We start from the raw sequence: 20,976 nt of genomic DNA, 5'->3' as shown, positions 1-20,976 counted from the left end.
TGACAGTTGCTTTTTTGTCACAGCACACAGATATTCATTAAATTTGATTTTCTGCTGGTTTGTCAGAGGAAGTGGACATTTTTTGTGTGAAATAAATCAACAGCATTTTATGTTTACTATGCAGATTTTCACGATCTCTTTTTTTTTTTAAATTATAAACAAAATACATTCGGAAGCTGCACAAATACGGTCCAAACAGACAAACGCATGTAAGTGTGGGGAATGGGAGGAATTCTCAATGAGTCTGCACTAAAATAAAGCGCAGATACCAAATTTGATGCATTTAACTCAATAACCATCTAGTTAATAATACCCAAGTCTCAAAATCGATATTTATCTATATTATGAAAATGGGAATGTCGAATAGAATTTATAATTCTCTTAAACGTATGTTAAACGGGAATATTTATTTCCAGTACAAAGCTTGTCGTCAGCTGGACGTCCTAATCAAGCAAAAACATATACATGATGGAATTGCTGATGCTTTACGCTCTCTGAATATTATACTCCTTTTAGCCAGATGACTTGAGATATCTGGGCTTTAGAGCTTGCGTTGTGTCAGACCTTGCTTGACAAGTATTTAGCTATGCGTAGACCTTATTCGCCAATATGTAAATTACCTAACGCCGCTTTGCACTTCAGTGTAATTGCTCACAACTCATATACCCTAGTGTATGCACTTGTGTCTACAGGGTATAACAACTGTTGACTTTAAACTCTGAGTGCAGCTGAGATGAGTTGAGTGCAAATCATCAGAGATTTATAACAACTTCAGGCGCAAACACACGTACATACATATGCATTTATACGCACATATATATATGATAATACATGTATGTATACGCATGTATGTTTGTTTGTTTGTATGTATTTCTAGATTTTCACTGGCACAGATAGAGTTTCAGATAGGTAGTCCCTGCATATTTCACGAGCCCTGCAGCCAACTAGCTCGAGGATGTGCTCGTTGCCAAAAAAAAAAAAGCAATAAAAAATGAAAAATACAAAAAAAAAACAGCTTGTTGAAAGCATGTTGCAAAATATTTTGTATAATGTTCGCTAACTCTTCAACTGTCTGTCTGTCTGTGTGTGTGTCTGTGTATGTGTGTATGTGTGTGTGTATGTGTGTGTGTGTGTGTGTGTGTGTGTCTGTGTGTGTGCCTGTTTGTGTGTTTGCTGGGCAAAGTTTTTGCGGCGCATGCAAATGAAATGGAAAACACTTGAGCAAAAACTCTAAGCTGCCAGGATGCGACCTGGCTCAGGGACCCTTTCTGTGTGTGTGTGTGTGTGTGTTTGTTTGTTTGTGTGTGCTTTGCATTTGCCTGATTTTGGGCTGAAGCAAATGTTGCACAAAGTTTTTGATTATGTAAAAATTGCATTAAAGCTGCGGGCGGTCGGGGCTTTGTAAAGGGTTTTAAGTGCCTGCTGCTGCTGCTGCTGCTGCTGCTGCAGCTGCCTTTCAAATGGCCAATCCCACGGGCAGGCAATCATAATGGAGTCTCAGGTGTGCCGGAACTCTCGGCAGACGGTTTGCATAGAAAGAGACAGAGAGCGAGTGAGAGAAAGGGAGCTGCTTAAGCAGCAGGGCCAACAAACTGTTTAGTGGCCCAAGGGGGGGAGTGAGTGTGGGCGAGGAAAGGAATGAACAGGACATGCAATTTGCTGGCCAAAGACATGGCCCATACAAAGGACATGCGGATACACAGTCACAGCTCCTGTCTGTCAATTGAAAGCGCAGACGGCACGGAACGGAAACGGAAAACGGGAAACAGGAAGAGGGAACGGGAACAGATCGAGTTAAAAGTGTCGCCCGTTTGTCTGGCACTGTGGCCCAGCTCGAATGTCCGACAGTGGCCATTGTCATCCATTTGCCACAGACACACTGCCATCACGTGCAATTTGTAGACAAAATTGAGCTATGAATGGCCAACCAGCTGCTGCAATCCAGAGGCACGCCTTTTGTTTATCGCTTTGGAAAACGCCTCGAGGCAGGTCAAGCGTCGGCACGCAAGTGCCGCATTTGGGGCCACCATGGAGTTCCCCTTGCAGTGTCATAAATATTAGAAGTCCGCCGCTAGACATAACGCCAACGCCAACGCCAACGCCGACGCCGATGCCAACTGAAACGCCAACGCCAGCGCAGCCTGCGTGCGGGGCATACAAAGATACAAAAGCCCAGATAGACAAACAGATTGTCGCCTGAGGTGTCGTGTGTCCAGAGCGCAGATGGAAATGTAGATGGCAATGCGCCGCTGTCATTTGTTGGAGACTGCAACCGCTTCACTAAGCCATAGCCTCTTCTAGCACGGCTGACCGAGCTGGAGCTAGTTGCCAGTTCTCCAGCGTTCATGACAACATGCAAATGGAATTTTGCTCACAATGGGTGTGGCCAAAGGCCCATTTAATATATGTTGTTTATCGGTTAAGCAAGCGATATATTATAATAGCCATTGATCAAGCGATAAGTTATCTACGATTTCGTATCCTCAGTTCTAAATATTTGTCTCTAATCCCAACAATGCATAGTGAGAAACACGGGAAAGGCAAACATTTTCGTACGAGATTAAAAAACTTTAAAAATTAAATTAAGATTTTCAGCCCGAATCGACATTAAAGCTTCTAAATTAAGTATAATTCGAACAGTTTTATATTTGGTCTGCAATTCCTAAAAATAATAATATAGTAGAACGGTTTGGCTGTTTTTTGGGCAACGGATTTGGTTTGCTTTGGTTTAGTTGCGCTTTTTCGTAAAAAGCATAAAATAGCTTAGAACTGTTATTTATGTGTCTTTAAAATAACTGTTGAATCAACATCTATTTTATCGCTAACTGATCGAATGGTCTTCCCCCACTCATCGATGAATCGCCAAATGCATTTTGTAACCAACTGCTAAACCCACACTCCCCACTGTGTCGACACTTTTAGATTGTTTTCCATTAGGCAAAGGCCTCATCCTTATCCTTGCCCGACGCTGTAGTTCTTCGCCGGCCGGATGGACAGCCGCCTGTCTGCCCGGGATATGTTTGTGTGCGCTGTGAGAAATATTACACGCAATTTTCAAGTTGACATTTTGCGTCTGATGCTGCGTACTGGATGGGGAAAACGGAAATGGTTGCGCGGCTGGCCGACGTATTAAAAATGAATGACGGCATTTCATTAGTGAGCGGTCGGGTAGTGGGGGGTGAGGGTAGTGGTGGTTGGCGGGTGGTCGATTTTGATGAGAAATGCAAAGTAATTTGGCAGTGACACCGCGTGGCAACAATTTTAGTTGTAGCACCCGAAAGTAGGCAACAAATTATATATTGCCTGGCGCCTAACTTCTTCATTTTGATATTTTATTGCAGAGAAAACACGCAAGAAGCTCAAGCAAACAGAGACAACGAGTAAAAGAGAGAAAGAGAGGGAGAAAACTAACCAGACAGAGATAAACAACAATATAGTTGCAACAATGGCGCACTCGAAGGTCATACTAAAGATTCTGTTCTCGCTGTGCGTGTGGTCCTTTATTATCATTGGACTGTTCAAGATGCATGGCACGAATCTGGTGCCACAGGATTATCGGCAGGTGCCGCAGGACTATCAGCAGCTGCCACTCAACGGCCGGAGTCTGCTGCAAAAGGATATGCTGCGCTATGCAGAGACCACATCCACCACAACCGATCACTTTGATCCCAGCGAGATACTCGTCGACAATCGCACAGGTGAGTGTGCTAACAGCAGCAGCAGCAGCAGCTGCAGCTTGCAACATGATTGCCATTGAATTTATTTATTAAACTTTGATTTGTTTTTTGTTTTACTGCTGCAGCCATGGACGATGATCAGCTGGTGCGCGACGTGGAGTCCCGAATACCATCCCTGCCGATCGCCTACTGGAGCAAGAACAAAAACTTTCTGCAGCAGAAATCTGCGACATGTGCCAAATATCCATCGATCTTTGAGCTCGAGTTCAACAACATCTATTGGCAGACGCTGCGCACATCGAATGGAACATTTCAGCTGTTTGGTGCCTACTATGACATTCGACGCACCTCGCTCCTGGGTCCGACAGTGCGCATTCTGGGCATGATCGATCGGATCGAGCCAAAGGTCAAGACCTACTGCCAATTCTGGTTTGATGGACAGAAGGAGCCGTTCATTGTAAAGACGTTCGAGTACAAGTATATATGGTACAACAAGTGGGGCAACTATAAGCAGGGCATTTATCAGCCCTATCTGATTGCCTGCCAGATACCCAAGCCCTTTCATGGCGTGGTCCCCAGCTCCGTGTCAATGGTGGAGAAGGAGTGCGACACGGCCACCAACAATTTGCGGGTCATTTACAATCGGCCGCCCGATGATCATAAGAAGGGTTTCGCCGTCTGTGTGAAGGGTCTGGACTTTTTGTACGATGATCTAAGCGTGCGGCTAATTGAATGGATCGAAATGCTTAACATCTTGGGCGCCGACAAGATCTACTTTTACAATTTGCAAGTGCATCCGAACATTACCAAGGTGCTTAGCCATTACGAGCAGGAGGGGAAGGTGCAAGTGATACCATTAACCCTACCCGGCGGCCAGCCCAATGTGCCCGGCTTCCAGCATCTCTATCTGACAAAGAAGACCAACCACAAGCGACAGAACGAGGTCATACCATACAATGATTGCCTGTACAAGAACCTCTATTTGTACGATTATATAGCGCTCCTGGACATTGACGAGGTGATCATGCCCAAGGGCAATTCGATTCTGTGGTCTGAACTGATGGCCAAGGTGCGTCCGGAGTCACTCAAATTCAAGCCCGACGGCTATCACAGCTACAATTTCCGAAACGTCTACTTCCTGGACGACCAGCAGCACGAGCATGGCTGGCACAAGGATATACCCAAGTATATGCATATGCTGCAGCATGTGCATCGTGCCAAGAACTACACGAAGCCCAATCAGTATGTGAAATGCTTTCATGACCCGGAACGTGTGCTCACCCTGCACAATCATTTTCCGCTGAGCTGTTTGGGTGGCGTTTGCAAATCGTATCCGGTAGATACGCAGGATGCCCAGCTGCAGCATTATCGCGCCGACTGCGTGAAGACGCTAAAGAAGAGTTGCGAAGAGTATCGCGAGAATTCGGTCGAGGACAAGACCATTTGGAAATACAAGGACGAGCTCATTAGACGCACCATTAAGACGCTCGAAACGCTGGGCTTCTTTAGGCGCAGCGGTGGAGGAGGCGGTGGCGCTGGATTTGGCGGCAGCAGCAGCGGCCTCGGAGGTGGCGCCACAACGCACTCCACGGAGCGGTGATTCGAGCTACTTGGCGGCTGGTCGTGGCCCTGGCTGCCAGTGGCGCCCTATATGGAACCAGCAGCAGTTGGTGCAATGGGCAACGAAGAGTTTTTTGTTTAGTGAGAGCGTAAAAGAGATAGAGAGTAAGTTAGCACGGGAGACAGATAGAGAAAGAGAGAGAGAGGGAGAGAGTTCCTTGCCACAGCAGAAACCGTAAACGCTACCGAACCCGCAACTGAACTCAAATCTATAACTTGAACCCGTCCCCCCCCCCCCCCCCCCTAGCCAAGAGCTCGATTTGTTTATTTTCTGTATTATAGGAAAGTTTTTATTTTATGTTACTTTTATTTTTTTCTTTTTTACCGATTTACCTTCTGTATTTGGTAGCTCCCTTTATATGTATGTACATTTGATTAGTTAGTTCATATTATAAATTTATTTTTGATATATGTATGCCCTTATCAACCTACTTATATACCTAAGTACTATCTATCATATATACACACACATATATATGTATACACACACTTTCGTATGGCTAGTGTAAAAAAGCGAATGAAAACACTTTTGAAATTGTGCCTTCAACTTAAAATTGTAGTGTATAGGGTTTTAGAGCAGCGACTCTCTATGTGTCTGGCTGCACGAGCTAAGCACTTGACTACACATAAATACATACATACCATACATACATATGTATATACATGTTAACCTATACCCAAGTATATGTATGCACACATTTAACTGCTTATTGGGATGTGGCCCAACAAAAACAAAAATGCAATTGTTTTTACTGTATTCACAAAAGACGTTACAAAATACATGCTTGAGTTTCTGACAAGGGCAAACCAAACAAGAAAATACACATAAACAAACAATATAATAACTAAAAAAAAAAAAAAAAAAACAAAATGTATAACATAAAAGAAACCTATACTAAGTTCAAGACTGATGATGTTTATTAATAATTAGATACAATTGCGAAAAGCCCTTGAAAAACGAAAACAAAATTATGTGAAATGGAAAGAAATTTCAAAAATTTATTTCAAATTCACTTGCGTAAGCAAAGAACATTTCAATTGATATTATGCATTAACTAACTAGTTAGTATTTGTTGTGGCTGCCAGTCACAGCTATCTGTACTTAGCCACTGAACATGAAATATCACTAAATGCTAAGCAAAACATCTGAACAAAAACATAAGTTGTACATAGTTTAATTGTTTAATAAAAATAAATATACATGTTAAACTCGAGCAAGTGCGAAAGCGAACAAGAAACAAAAAATCAAGCAAAGAAAAAAAAACATTAAAAAATACAAAAAAAAAAAGAATTATATTAATATGCATATAATTAAACAGTCGCATCTACTTCTAGTAGCAAGCTGCTCAAACGAACAAAGTTGCTTTTCTATTTTTAAGAAAGTTTTTTTTGTTTTTTTGTTTTTTTTTTTAATTATTTTTGTGTCAAACCATTTCTATCCTATAAATTGTAAGCACACAATTTGTTACTTCAGATTTGTTTTTCTCAATTGTACATAAAATTGGCACAATTTGGATTTTGAAATATGTTTTTACTATTGTTTCCTTATCAAAACCTATTATTTTATATTATTCGACATTAATTTAGCAGCTTAGTCAAATTGTTGGAACTAAAACAAAAGTTGTTTGCATTTTGCATAAGCGTTGATTTGTATGGGACATACTTTATATTTATATATATATATATATATATATATATATAAAGATATATATAATGTAAAGACATATATATATATATATAGAAAACTATATATATATATATATATATTTACCAGGTTGCAGATACTTAAACTATTGCACTAGATCACATCGATCTAAAAGTAAATTTAAATATATAAATACATAGATATACATAAATACATACACACACATATATAAATATACATATATAAATATATATATATGAATATATATATATAAATATATATATACATAAATGTATTAATGTTAGTTGATAATTATATGATGAGACCCAAACTTTTTTTTTTGTGTAGCTAATAACAATTGATATGAAAAACAAGTGATTGATGAATAAAATTTAAAAAATTGTACATTCAGCAGTGTTTTGTGCCTTCTATTGGGAGCATCAGAAACTTTTATGTATCTGACAGAAACATTGGATCTTTGGCGTGCTTTACATGAGAAGTTTTCTTCTGCAGGTCTACATAAATTATGAATTTATGTTGAATTATAATACTTTTGTATCTTAGATAGGAAATACTTTTGTATCTTACAGATACTTTTGAATTTGCATCTCACAGATGGCACTTGAACGCCAAATCGGAAAACATTCTTTCATGGCTTTCTTTTGGAATGTGCATAAGCAGTAGGTGCGTTAAAATTCTTAACTTCTCACTTGTTTAAGGAACCGACTAAGCCGTTTTTGGATAATTCATTGCCCATGCCATGGCAGAGTTAGTGCCGCCTTTAGCTTAACCCTAACTCTAGGCCAAATGGTTTTGGGGCTTCAGTTAAGCACAAGTATACTATTTAGTCTATTCAAGATAGCCAAATTTTGGGGCATACAAGCCCAAATTTTCGCACAGACAGGCACACACACTCAAACACGGATACATACACGAACACACACACACACAGCTACACACACTCGCACACTTGAATAGAGACAGAACCGAAGTCTTTTCCAGTTGAGTGGTTAGCTACCCGAGCACCACCTTGGCAGGAACGTGGCATCGTTGCTTACAGCGTGTCCAGCGTGGCAAGACGTGAGATACAAAACTTCTAAGAATGTAAACAACAAAGCATTTATTCTCGGGCATAAATGAATCCACTTACGCACAACTTGGCTACAAACGCGCAGCAGCCAGAGATGCCAGAGCAATCGCAGAAGCCAGGCACACACAACCCAGCATAGTTCGGGCGCGCAGGCATAGAAGCCAGCCAAGACAAGAAACAAGGCATACCTAAAGCCGCTGCACAAAGAAAGTTGTGCGCCAGGAAGCGACGGAAGGATACAAACTACAAAAATAAAAATAAAACCAAATCCAAAAAAGCAGTAGATGAAGTTACAGGGTATTCTGGGGTTGGCAGAGCCAAGCAGCGTGTCGGCGTTGTTGGTGTGGTAACTGGGGCTGGAAACTGGAGCCAAAGAAATTTGTATAAACGCAACTTAAGTGAGCATTAAACACGCTTCACTGAAGGACTCCGGCCGGAGAGGTCCCTTTCGGAACGGTGGCGCTTAACTTGGTTAATAAACATTACCAACGCCACAAAAACCATTTACGTGAACTATTAAAATTCCGCAGCATTTAAGTTGCCTTTGCCTTGTTTCACGATTATGTTTATTTATATGGCTGCAGGAGCAGGAGAAGCTGCAGCAAGGCGCACACTCACACACACAAGAAGCTGTGAGGCTTCTCAGATGAAAACCCCTTTTGGTTTTGCATGTGCGTTGGCCGTTAAGTGAAATCTCATGGCTGCATGATGAGGCAACTTTAAGTAAGTCTATATATTCTTTTATGAATATTTGCCCATTAAACGTCATAGAAGCTGGCTCCCCTGGGCCCATGCCCAAAGGTACCTAATGCATTCGCCGTTGGGTCAAAGTATTCTTGTTGGATTTATGGGCCATCATGTCGGCTTCATATAGTAAACACTTGCAACTGCGAATAATTTAAAAACGCTCAGGTAAGTTTTTTGAGTATTTTGTCCAGCTCCTCGATTCAGATTCACATACAACGCATTGGGTAAGGCAAGAAGGACTTTTTAATAATTAATCAGACAATTTAGAGCGCAGGTTTGGCTTAAATTGTATGGAGCCGAAAATGCAAATACTGGCAAACTAATTAAAATCTACTATAGGATCGCCGAGCAGGATATTTATAATGCATGCACATAAATCCTGAAATTAAGCGCTTCGGCTTAAAAAGCATGCAAAATTAAAATGTGCAATTACGATGCAGTTGCCAAGTGTGTGTCTGTGTGTTTGTGTGTGTGTGTGTGTGTGTGTGTGTGTGTGTACAGAGAGTCAGTTAAATTAAGCCAATTACCCAGCGGGAATTTGTTCGAGTTCTTCGAGGGTTCCACATTTTTAATGCACGAAGCTGTAAAAAGTTGTTTTAACGAATTTGCGCCACAATTTTGGCAGCTTAACTTGATACAACTTTTCAAAATGCAATAAGGAAAGGTATTTTTAAAGGTTGAAAAGGATTCCAGCGATCATAATTAAATTAAAATTCAGAAAAGATAGAATATAAAATCATATATGAATTAAATTTAACTGAATTACCCTACCATCTTTATTCTGTTAAAATGTCTAAGGCATTCTTTTGGGATCGTTCTAAATTAATGTATGCAAAAGCCTGCCTACTCAAAAATCTGTTTTCATTTCAGATGTTCAACCACATAGCCAGCGAATTGTTTCCCGCTGGGATCACATAGTGGGAATAGCGTACTTTTTTTCAAGCACTTGGCTTTTGGCGTTAACAACTGGAACCACATGAAATCCATGCATTTGGTCATTTGGTTGATTTGTCGGTTGATGCAAATAGAACCCATTGCGGTTGGGACTGTGTTACAGGTTTTAAGCATATGTACACATATATCTATTCTGCATGAAAGTGTATGAGTGTAAATTTATGATGCGTTGCTTTAAATACAAAATTTAACGAAAAGGGGATTCAGAGTGAATTCACTATCATTATTTCATAATTTATTATTCAACGTATTCAATTTTGCTGAAAAGGTATAGCATTATATCCCACAAAGATTTTTAGAAGTGAGTTGATAAACAAAAAAACCAACAACATTGCTGTCAAATTTTCAATTCGGTGAAACACGGATTCATTATGTTTTTATATAGTGCTTTGAAAATAAGTATGAATCAACTCGGAGAAAAACTTAAAATCTCGCACAATATATATATCGAGATAAATATATATTTAGAATAACCTACTCACCTGTAAATCCATCATCGTTGTCTTTTAAATATACACATCACTGAAAGAACAGAAAAGCAGAGATATTGTATATCAACTTAAAAACGCAACTTGCTTACTAAACCTTATTTGAATTAGTGAGAATTGCGTAGTAGAGCCATATTTATAGATATGTTTCTTCTTCACTCACTCACTCACTCGTCTCAACATACACACATATACTAATACAAACATGCAAACCAACATGCATACATAAAATTGTAATGCCTTTTAAATATAATAAGACACAGTTTTGTTTATAATACATACCAGTTTTTGCACTTGCCTCCGCCATAAAGATAGCCAGTACAGTACCTCCTTCATATTCCAAGCCGCCGTAATTACGTACTTACCTGTAAATTCACACGCACGAATTTTAGATCGTCATCTATTGGTAGGCGGTATACGAACTTAAAGATCTGAAAATCAAAGACAACCTTTATTAGCCAAAAAATTCAGCTTGCTTGCTAAACACTACTTGAGTTAGTGAGAACGAAGTACATTCATTTAACTACGGTAAAAATTTGAACCTTGGCTTGGAATGTGCCTCTCTCACCAGTGAATCAGTCAGTCAGTCAGTTAGGACAAACAGTTTTATATACAGATATTGATTTTCATAATCATATTATAAAGTGTTGTATAGGTATTAAGCCAGCTGTCAGATATTCGCATATCGGACGTAAGGATATCCCCAGTTTATAATTATGGTGCACACACACGGCATTCGTACAAACACACACACGCACTCACTCGCATATGCATATGATTTTGGGCTGCGTGTTATGCGCTTTAGAATGTAATTGTAAATATGTTCGTGTGTGTGTGAGACCAAACAGGAAATGCTAATTGCATGGAAGTGTGGACGCCCAAGGACATGTATTTGTGTGGGTGTGCGTCAGTGTATGTGTGTGGGTGTGTGTAGCAGGCGATGTATGTGCAAGCCGCGGTCTCAATCGTTGTTGAATTGCAGTCGCACTCTCCAGCCCGAACTCCACCCTCACCAGCAACCTACAGCATCTAACTGGCTAACCCGACACAGTCATTCAATATTATTGCTCACAATCTAATTAGCCGCACGAAGAGAAGGAGAAGCCAGCAGACCGGATGCCACTGCTCTGCCCCCTGCATTCCTTCGCTTCTTCAATTCTCCAGCTCTAATCCTTGCTGCCAATATTTGCTTCTCGTTTTGGCAGCTCTCAATTGGCTCCTGTGTTTGCCAGCTCAAGCTTAAAGTATAACCACATGCATGGTGCACGTCCATATGGCAGGCACACCCACGCAACCGCACACATACACACACACGTAGGACACACGCACAATTGAAGCTATATGCTTAATTGAGAACGGAATTCAGCGGTAATTCAATTCGTTTCGGCTGCCTTTATGCTCGCAGGAGTGGATAGGAAGCGAACCCTCGTTCAGCCGGCGGCACTTGTGGCCAGGCATTTGCCTGTTTAGTGCATTTAAAGATCTGCTCTTAACATGGGGTTAAAGCCACGTTTCCCTTCCGTTTCCGGTACAGGCAGTGACACACTTTTCGCTCCGTTTTTCTCCTTTTTTTTTGCCCATTTACCATTCGCCATTCACAGTTGCCGCTGCCAGGGCAAGAGCGAGTGCGAGGTTGGCCACGCTCTGCTCCTGCTGTCGATTAGTCAATTATAGACAAATGGCCTGGGAGTTGCGCGCGGCGCAATGTAAACAAGCCATCAATAGCATAAAGGAGTGAACTGCGGTGTCCTCAGAAACAGAGAAACGGCGCAATGGCAAACGGGGAAATAGGAGATGCCCGGCCCAGCGCCAGCTAGAGCGAGCGGCGTGGACGAGATAAAAGAATTATGCATAAGCAGCGGGGCACACACATACATATACTCAAAACGCAAGCAGCCCAAAAGGCAAGACACCCTGGGGCACAATGGAGCGAAAAGCACAAAACGGAAACCACAAAACACAGAAAAATTTAAAACAGGTATAACGGAAAAGTCCATAAATAAATGGAGCAGAAAAGCAGTCGTTGCAAAAAGGCAAACTCGTATATAAGAAAGATTTAGATATAGATATAGATATAGATATAGATATAGATATAGATATAGATATAGATATAGATATAGATATAGATATAGATATAGATATAGATATAGATATAGATATCGATATAGATATAGATATAGATATAGATCTAGCTATAGATATAGATATAGATATAGAGCTATAGATAGATATAGATATAGATATAGATATAGATATAGATATAGATATAGATATAGATATAGATATAGATATAGATATAGATATAGATATAGATAGATATAGATATAGATATAGATATAGATATAGATATAGATATAGATATAGATATAGATATAGATATAGATATAGATATAGATATAGATATAGATATAGATATAGATATAGATATAGATATAGATATAGATATAGATATAGATATAGATAGATATAGATAGATATATAGATATAGATATAGATATAGATATAGATATAGATATAGATATAGATATAGATATAGATATAGATATAGATATAGATATAGATATAGATATAGATATAGATATAGATATAGATATAGATATAGATATAGATATAGATATAGATATAGATATAGATATAGATATAGATATAGATATAGATATAGATATAGATATAGATATAGATATAGATATAGATATAGATATAGATATAGATATAGATATAGATATAGATATAGATATAGATATAGATATAGATATAGATATAGATATAGATATAGATATAGATATAGATATAGATATAGATATAGATATAGATATAGATATAGATATAGATATAGATATAGATATAGATATAGATATAGATATAGATATAGATATAGATATAGATATAGATATAGATATAGATATAGATATAGATATAGATATAGATATAGATATAGATATAGATATAGATATAGATATAGATATAGATATAGATATAGATATAGATATAGATATAGATATAGATATAGATATAGATATAGATATAGATATAGATATAGATATAGATATAGATATAGATATAGATATAGATATAGATATAGATATAGATATAGATATAGATATATATATATATATATATAGATATATATATAGATATAGATATAGATATAGATATAGATATAGATATAGATATAGATATAGATATAGATATAGATATAGATATAGATATAGATATAGATATAGATATAGATATAGATATAGATATAGATATAGATATAGATAGATATAGATATAGATATAGATATAGATATAGATATAGATATAGATATAGATATAGATATAGATATAGATATAGATATAGATATAGATATAGATATAGATATAGATATAGATATAGATATAGATATAGATATAGATATAGATATAGATATAGATATAGATATAGATATAGATATAGATATAGATATAGATATAGATATAGATATAGATATAGATATAGATATAGATATAGATATAGATATAGATATAGATATAGATATAGATATAGATATAGATATAGATATAGATATAGATATAGATATAGATATAGATATAGATATAGATATAGATATAGATATAGATATAGATATAGATATAGATATAGATATAGATATAGATATAGATATAGATATAGATATAGATATAGATATAGATATAGATATAGATATAGATATAGATAGATATAGATATAGATATAGATATAGATATAGATATAGACTTAGATTTTGATTATTATTTGGATTTAGGTTTAGATTTAGATTTAGATATATATATATATATATATATATAGAAAATCTGCATTTCAAAGGTTTTTCTTCAACTTTTTTTGATTTAATGTTATAGAGCAGAATAGTTATGTTTACTTTAGATCCAAACCCTTTGAGCCCGCCCTTCTAAGGCACAGTCATGGAATATGCTGCAGTGTTGCCGAAGGTAGGGCGTGCAGTTAAGCTCTTTGTGTGCTCAGAGCAGCAATACCTGTATGTGGGTATGAGTGTATGAAAATCTCTGTATAAGTGGGGAGAAGGCAACCACATACATATATGTATATATGAAACGGTGCTGTCGTCCGAGTTTCCCTTAGACCAAAACAAATCCCAAACGGATATCGGGAAAAAGCAGTTTGGTGCCGGCCATTTGTTTGGACTTGAACATGGGAGCGGGGCAAGTGGATACCGCTCGAACATCGTTTGTATTGGGACTGAGACTGAGACTGGGACAGGCTGAAACTGAGGCTGGGACTGGGCTTGCCATTCGGTGGTTAGCGACACTGTTAAGAGATAAACAAAAGTTTTGGTGCTATGGAACGCTAATACAAGACAGGAGAAGGTAGCATAGCTCGCAGAGGCAGAGTATATTCTGCGAATAGACTTACAGAAGTTTAAATTGTATCCGTATCGCTGAAACACCATCAGCCAGAATGCATCTTAATGAACAAAAGCACAAAGAAGGCGTCACAGTGGAGCAATTGCACGGTGGAGGCGATGTCGTCCTTAAATGGGATTAGCTTAGCATTTTCAGGTGTGCCAATTATTTAATTATCAAAAGTTGAGAATCTAAGGGCTTTGATTAAATCTAATCGCATTAAATTTCAGCTTTCAGAAGCTTTTCATAGAGCTTAATATTAAAAGCTGTGTGCCTGTGAGGCAGCAGCCGACACCTGAAAGAACGTTCAACCTCTGAAGAATGTTATGCTCCACCTAGAATCAACTACTAGTATACTTATAAATATTATGCGTCAAGTTTAGCTAATTCCATTTGGAACACGTAGCTAAAATTATAAAATGCCAATCACTCCCTTTATATTATCCTTGCCAAGCGCAGATTTAACACCATTTATCTATACGCATAGCCCATGGTTTGCGCCAGTTACAATAACCATAATCGCCCAGTTCAGCCCTCGGCTATTCACATTTTGGGCTGCAGCAACCACACGATTTTCGCTAAATGCCAGCTAGAAAATGGATGCCTCCATTCGACAGGCAAAGCAACAACGGCTATCCGTTTTGACCATTGTTGTGCCAAGGCCCAGCCCAGACACCCGACACAGGCCCCTCTCCACGCCATCCAACTCCTGGGCGTGCAGCGGAACTGGCATCAAAACAAACAAAAGCAAAATCTAGTTAATTGGGTAAAATGCTGTGCGGAAATTGAAAGCAAAAGCACAAACAGCGACACACACAGACGCAGCCGCTGTGGCAGTGGCAGAGGCAGCAGCAACGGCAGCGGCAACGGCAGCGGTAGCGGCAGCGGCAACAGGAGCAGAAGCGCCACCAAAAGTTGGAACCAGTTGCATTTGGCATTACCGTTTTGGAGCGGAAATGCCTGTGATCCCGTGCAGCGCCTCCGTTGCCCAAAATGCAATAAATATCTAAATTGGCGCATGGCATTCGCATTTGCATTCTCTGCGGCTGCTGGCCGGGCTCTGTTTGTGCCATTGTTCATCGATTTATGCAAATTTCTGCGCACATTTTATCAATAAACAATAATAAATTAAAATCAACAATCATTGTGCGAGCTGCCCGTTTGGCAACCTAGCCAGGCGCCAAAATTGAAAACAAAATTTATAAATGCCAATTGTCAACGGCCAATGGCTAATGGGCAATGCCAGCAGCAACAACAACTACCGTTCCATTATTTAGCATTAGAGATGGCATTATCAGATGCCTGTCTGTAAGGCCGATTAGCAAAAAGTTGCCACTGGTTCATATCACGTTTCGCACCAGCTTCGTGCCTTGCGGTCCAGTTTTGTGAAGTCCAGAGACCTTGCGAGTAGGCTTCGATTCAAACCCTATTAAACTATTCAACTGTTAATTTAATATTGCATCTTGCATGGAAAACATTGTCAGTCGAATATATACATCCCATACAAGATGCGGGCTAAGAGTTATTTACGCACAAAAGTTACTATTGAAATGAATACATTTAAAAAAAAAAACTATCGATAGACCTGAATATTTTCAGGTCAGTTTATATTGAATGTGGACGTTCTTGTAATTAGAATTTGAATTAATTTACTTCGGGTTTAATTTGAATAAACTGAATACAAGTCCACCTCTAATCTATGATTGTGTATGGCATGGATATGGTGTATGGATATAGTATACGCCATCAACTTTATCCACATAGACAAATTTACGCGAATTTTACAACAACAACGCTTATTACTGTGTTTGCAATCAAAAATGAAACCGAAAAACTCAACAAAACGAAATGCATAACAAATGGAGCGCAACCGGAGGGCGAATGGGCACAGAGTATTGACCCAATGGAAAATCCAATTGCTCCTCTACATGAAAAGCCATGCATAAAATAATTTAATAATAATAGGAATAATTTGAAGTAGATTAGGTGTACGCAGACAAAATATAAACATAAATTATAGCTGTAGGCGTCTGTTTCAACAGGCATTCCAATTGAGCTGACATAACTCGATATATGTTAATTTCATATTCATCATCAAGTTAAATATTTTTCTTCTCTACAAAAAGCAGAATAAACATTTTGCATTTAGTTTAAAACTGTGCTGAATACATGAAACCTTTTTTGGAACCCTAATTATCTGTATATTCTTGTATTTTTTATTAATTTTTATGGGAAACATGCTTGTGCAACATAATTTTGGTCTATTCACTTCACAACGGCCAGATGCTTACAATTTATCCAAAAATATGAATTTAAATGGTTAAAAGCTTCTCTTGCTTTGCTTTTTTTAAAGAAGATATTTTTTCATATTTAGGTATTCAAACGCAAACAGAACCCCAAAAAAAAAAAGCCTGTGAATGAGACGAGAAATCTTCTCTGATGAGGCAAGAGTTAATCACAAAATACTTGAGTATCCGACAAAATAAAGTGTGTAAAAGATTAAGAAATAAGAGCCGCATTCCTAGCGGGCACCATGAAGCCACAGATGGGGTAAATGGCATGGTGGTGCCGTGGTAGGGCGACGCATTGCTTGGCGCATTGCGTTTTCGGTTTGGGTTTTTGGCTTGTTGGGTCAGTTTTGCATACTTTTGTGCGGGGCACATAAAAAATTTGCATTTTCCATTTCACGGCAGGCGTTCGCGTCAAATGAAAACCGCCATAGCTGCCCCCACCCTGGCCAAATACAGATGGCTTCCCAGCGCCAGTCAATGAATGCACGGGAGGTGGTCCAGGTCCCTGCCAGAAGATGAGGCGGCCTGGGTACGGCACTGTGCACAAGCCTCAGCTCAAATCCACAAACAACAAGCCGATGATTTATTACACTTCTGACATTATTGATATTTTATTTGTGTGCGATGAAGTCATTTAGTGCAACTGCAACGGCAACAGCTACTGCAACTGCATCCCGGCCAGCAGGATAACCACTGAGCCTTGGCGAATGATTTATTCTGACGTCTCAGCACTAAGTTATGCATACTCCACACACATACATGAGCACACACCTACTCACATTCAAATATATATATACGTATATGCATAAAGACACAAGGCAGAAACACTCAGAGTCAAAGGAACTCTGTAGGATCTTTAGATAAAGCGGCTTTGGTTCAGAAATTGTATTTTAAAATGTTAAGTCAATTTGCACACTTAAAGCATTATCCATCTTCTGCAATTGAAAATGGGTAAAGAGTAAGATATTTTAGACTTTTATAAAGGGGACTTGTTAAACAACGGATATTGGGAGAAGTCACAAAGTGGGCTTTGGAATATTGGGCTAAGAATTTTAAGCTCGGGCAATTTAGTTTAGCATCTCATTCAAAAGAATACACACATTTCGATAGCTCGAAACAAAATCGGAAAACAAAATATACAGTAAGACATTCAAATTATAAAAATGTCCTTTTGCAACTGGACTCGATGCTGCCTGACGGGCAAACGAATGGGCATCTTCTCTCGCCAGCTAGTCCGCTGCAAGGCTGACTACTCAAAGACCATTTGCAATCTGAAGGTCAATAAGGACACGAAGGTGATGGTGCAGGGCTTTACCGGCAAGCAGGCCACCTTCCACTCCGAGGAATCAAAGAAATATGGCACTCAGATTGTTGGCGGGGTATCGCCCAAAAAGGGCGGCACAACACATCTGGAAAAGCCAGTGTTCAAGGACGTTAAGGAGGCGGTGAAGGAACTAAAGCCTGACGCAACAGTCATATTTATACCGCCAGCCACCGCGGCCGAGGGTATTTGTGCTGCCATCGAGAATGAAATTGGTCTTATTGTGGCCATCACAGAGGGCGTTCCGCAAGTCGACATGGTTCGCATTTTAGAGATGCTCAATTGCCAGGAGAAATCACGTTTATTGGGGCCCAACTGTCCGGGAATTATAGCGCCGGAACAGTGCAAGATCGGTATCATGCCTGGCCATATACACAAGCGCGGAGTTGTGGGCATCGTATCTCGTTCCGGCACCCTCACCTATGAGGCAGTGCATCAAACCACGAACGTTGGCTTGGGCCAGACCCTATGCATCGGGGTCGGCGGTGATCCCTTTAATGGCACAAATTTCATTGATGCTTTGAAAATCTTCCTGCCCGACAAGGAGACAAAGGCCATTGTTCTGATTGGCGAAATTGGCGGCACCGCTGAGGAGGACGCAGCCGAGTATCTTAAGAAGCACAACTCCGGCTGCGAATCGAAGCCAGTGGTGGCCTTCATAGCGGGCATGACGGCTCCACCGGGACGTCGCATGGGTCATGCGGGCGCCATCATATCCGGCGGCAAGGGTGCTGCCACCGACAAGCTGAAGGCCCTCAAGGAGGCGGGTGTGATAATTGCCCTGAATCCGTGCCACATCGGCACGCTGCTCCACACTGAAATGGTGCGCAAAAAGTTAGTCAGCCCCAGCGCCAAGTCGGAGAAGTGCAAGAACTGAGCCTCCATGTACGAGTTAATACCATTCAAGATTCGCGATTCTGGACACAATTTATATTTATTCATTCCTAGTTTTCCAGCAAAATCATCAAATTATTATCTCGTCAAACACTTTGGTTTCAACAAACAATAATAAATTCAATTTAATTAAATTCTTGAGAATTGAAAGAGCTTTATCAAATAAAAAGAAACTGCTCTTCAATGATAAAAATGTATACGATAGCTTCAAAGTCAAACAACTAGGGTGAAGAATATGAGATAAAGCGGGATAGAGATACATCTGGCTACTAGACCGAAACTGACAAACATCTAGATACATGTAGGCCTGCTGTGGTCGAGTTTGCCTGACCAGAAGACACCCTGTACCCAGTTCCACCACATGCGTTGGTTTTTAGTCATATATATATAGTGTGCATGCTGCACGTCCTCCCTTTGCACTTCTTATAACAAATTGATCGGGAACAACCTTTCAGCGCATTGTACGAAACAACAAGTAGGTATACTTAAATCCTTTGCAGGAAGCCATAGAATTAAAAATGATTTTCGTATCGAGAAATGCATCTGTTTTACATTCAAAGTAAATGTTCATATTATAAACATTTTTTGTAGTGCGATGATTCTGAACCCATCACCATTCGAATGTGTTGCATACTTCGCGTTAAGAATCTTTTTCTAAAACACATTTGAAAACAGAACAAAATGTTGGGGGCTGTCGCTTAATCGATCCTTTGTTGAGTTGCCTGTTCCAGAGTTTGAGCTATCGACAGTCGAGCTATGGCAAAAGCCGCAGCATTTGGTTGCCCCAGTTTTATGGGTCAACATTGTGCAACGTGTCCGCGGGGTGTTGTTGGGGCAACAACTCCACATTGATGGCCCGACCTGGTCCTTGGGGGCCAACAATTACACGAGTTTCATTTGCTTTAGCGCCAAGTTCAGTCAACTTTTGGTGTTATGCTTGTACGCCAAAAAGCTAATTTTGTTACGTTGTCTGTTTTGTTGTTGTTTTTGTTTTTGCGTTTGTTGTTGTTGTGGGTGTTTTTGTTTTTTTTTTTTTTTAATCCTGCTGCTATTGTTGCTGTTACTGTTGCTGCTGTTGCTGCTGCTGCTGCTGATGGTGCTGCATGTCATGTCGTGGCGCTATTTTTCCGTGTTTTGCCTAACTGCTGGCTATAAACTAATTACCGCACATTTTTTGCTGTGCTTTGTTGCTCTTTGTTGTTTGTTCCTGTTGTTGTTGTTGTTGATGTTGTTGTTTCGTTGAGGTGTTACTTTCGTGTTGTCTGCAGACTGCATCTGCCAACGATTATGTTGATAATTGACGTTGGCGGGTCGACAGTATGTGGCGCATGTGGCGTATGCACAACATTTGCAGCTGCAACCAAGCATCTGCTTTCTGTTAGCCACGTTAGCAGCTAGCTACCTGGCCATCTACTTGACAAATATTTAAATCATTTGCTGTCAGGCAAAAGTCAGGTGCGGCTGTGCATGTGTGTGTGTGTGTGTATGAGTGTCAGACTGTGTGTGTGTGTGTGGCAAGCATTTCTCTTACCCAACTGGCGCATAATTTAACTAAAAGCAATTCAAAAAGGCAGCTCAGCTTCAGCAGTACAAAGTGAAGCCAAGTGTAGCCAAGCTTCAACAACTGCTAAATGCCAGCAGCCATGTCATTGCCACGCCCCCTCGAGTGAGACAAGCGAGTGGGGGCGCACACACACACACACACACACACACACACACACTCAAACACAAACACTTGAAAAGATACGGTAAAAAGTTCTTGGCGCCCATTTTCATACTTAAGCATAAAGTGAAAAGAGCATATTGCCTGGACATCCAACTTGGAATATGAACTCTTGTTTACTTATGTCAGATACATTTTTAA

At 39.6% G+C, this 20,976-nt stretch overlaps 2 protein-coding genes across 2 annotated transcripts in view; both read left to right on the top strand.

The window, feature by feature from the left end:
- The window catches only part of LOC26531876 (uncharacterized), a 97,878-nt gene extending 91,710 nt beyond the window's left edge, over positions 1 to 6,168 (top strand). The window contains exons 6-7 of the mRNA XM_032439742.2: positions 3,342 to 3,698; positions 3,803 to 6,168. Of these exons, the coding sequence (XP_032295633.1) occupies positions 3,446 to 3,698; positions 3,803 to 5,277 (1,728 nt within the window). The 5' untranslated portion in view covers positions 3,342 to 3,445 and the 3' untranslated portion in view covers positions 5,278 to 6,168. The remainder of the gene's footprint in view (positions 1 to 3,341; positions 3,699 to 3,802) is intronic.
- An 11,800-nt stretch (positions 6,169 to 17,968) lies between these two features.
- On the top strand, positions 17,969 to 19,263 carry Scsalpha2 (Succinyl-coenzyme A synthetase alpha subunit 2). The gene has a single exon (XM_002058979.4). It carries the CDS (start codon positions 18,061 to 18,063, stop codon positions 19,093 to 19,095), a length of 1,035 nt encoding a protein of 344 aa, XP_002059015.1. The 5' UTR covers positions 17,969 to 18,060; the 3' UTR covers positions 19,096 to 19,263.
- Positions 19,264 to 20,976: the final 1,713 nt, after the last annotated feature.

The sequence above is a fragment of the Drosophila virilis genome, chromosome X (assembly GCF_030788295.1).
Source record: "Drosophila virilis strain 15010-1051.87 chromosome X, Dvir_AGI_RSII-ME, whole genome shotgun sequence".
Lineage (NCBI taxonomy): Eukaryota > Metazoa > Arthropoda > Insecta > Diptera > Drosophilidae > Drosophila > Drosophila virilis.
The sequence above is the reverse complement of the archived record's forward strand: the minus strand, read 5'-3'. Positions and strand labels throughout refer to the sequence as shown.

Excerpts from the sequence above, each read along its gene's own strand:
- Scsalpha2 (XM_002058979.4), top strand. The coding sequence starts at position 18,061 with ATGTCCTTTTGCAACTGGACTCGATGCTGCCTGACGGGCAAACGAATG.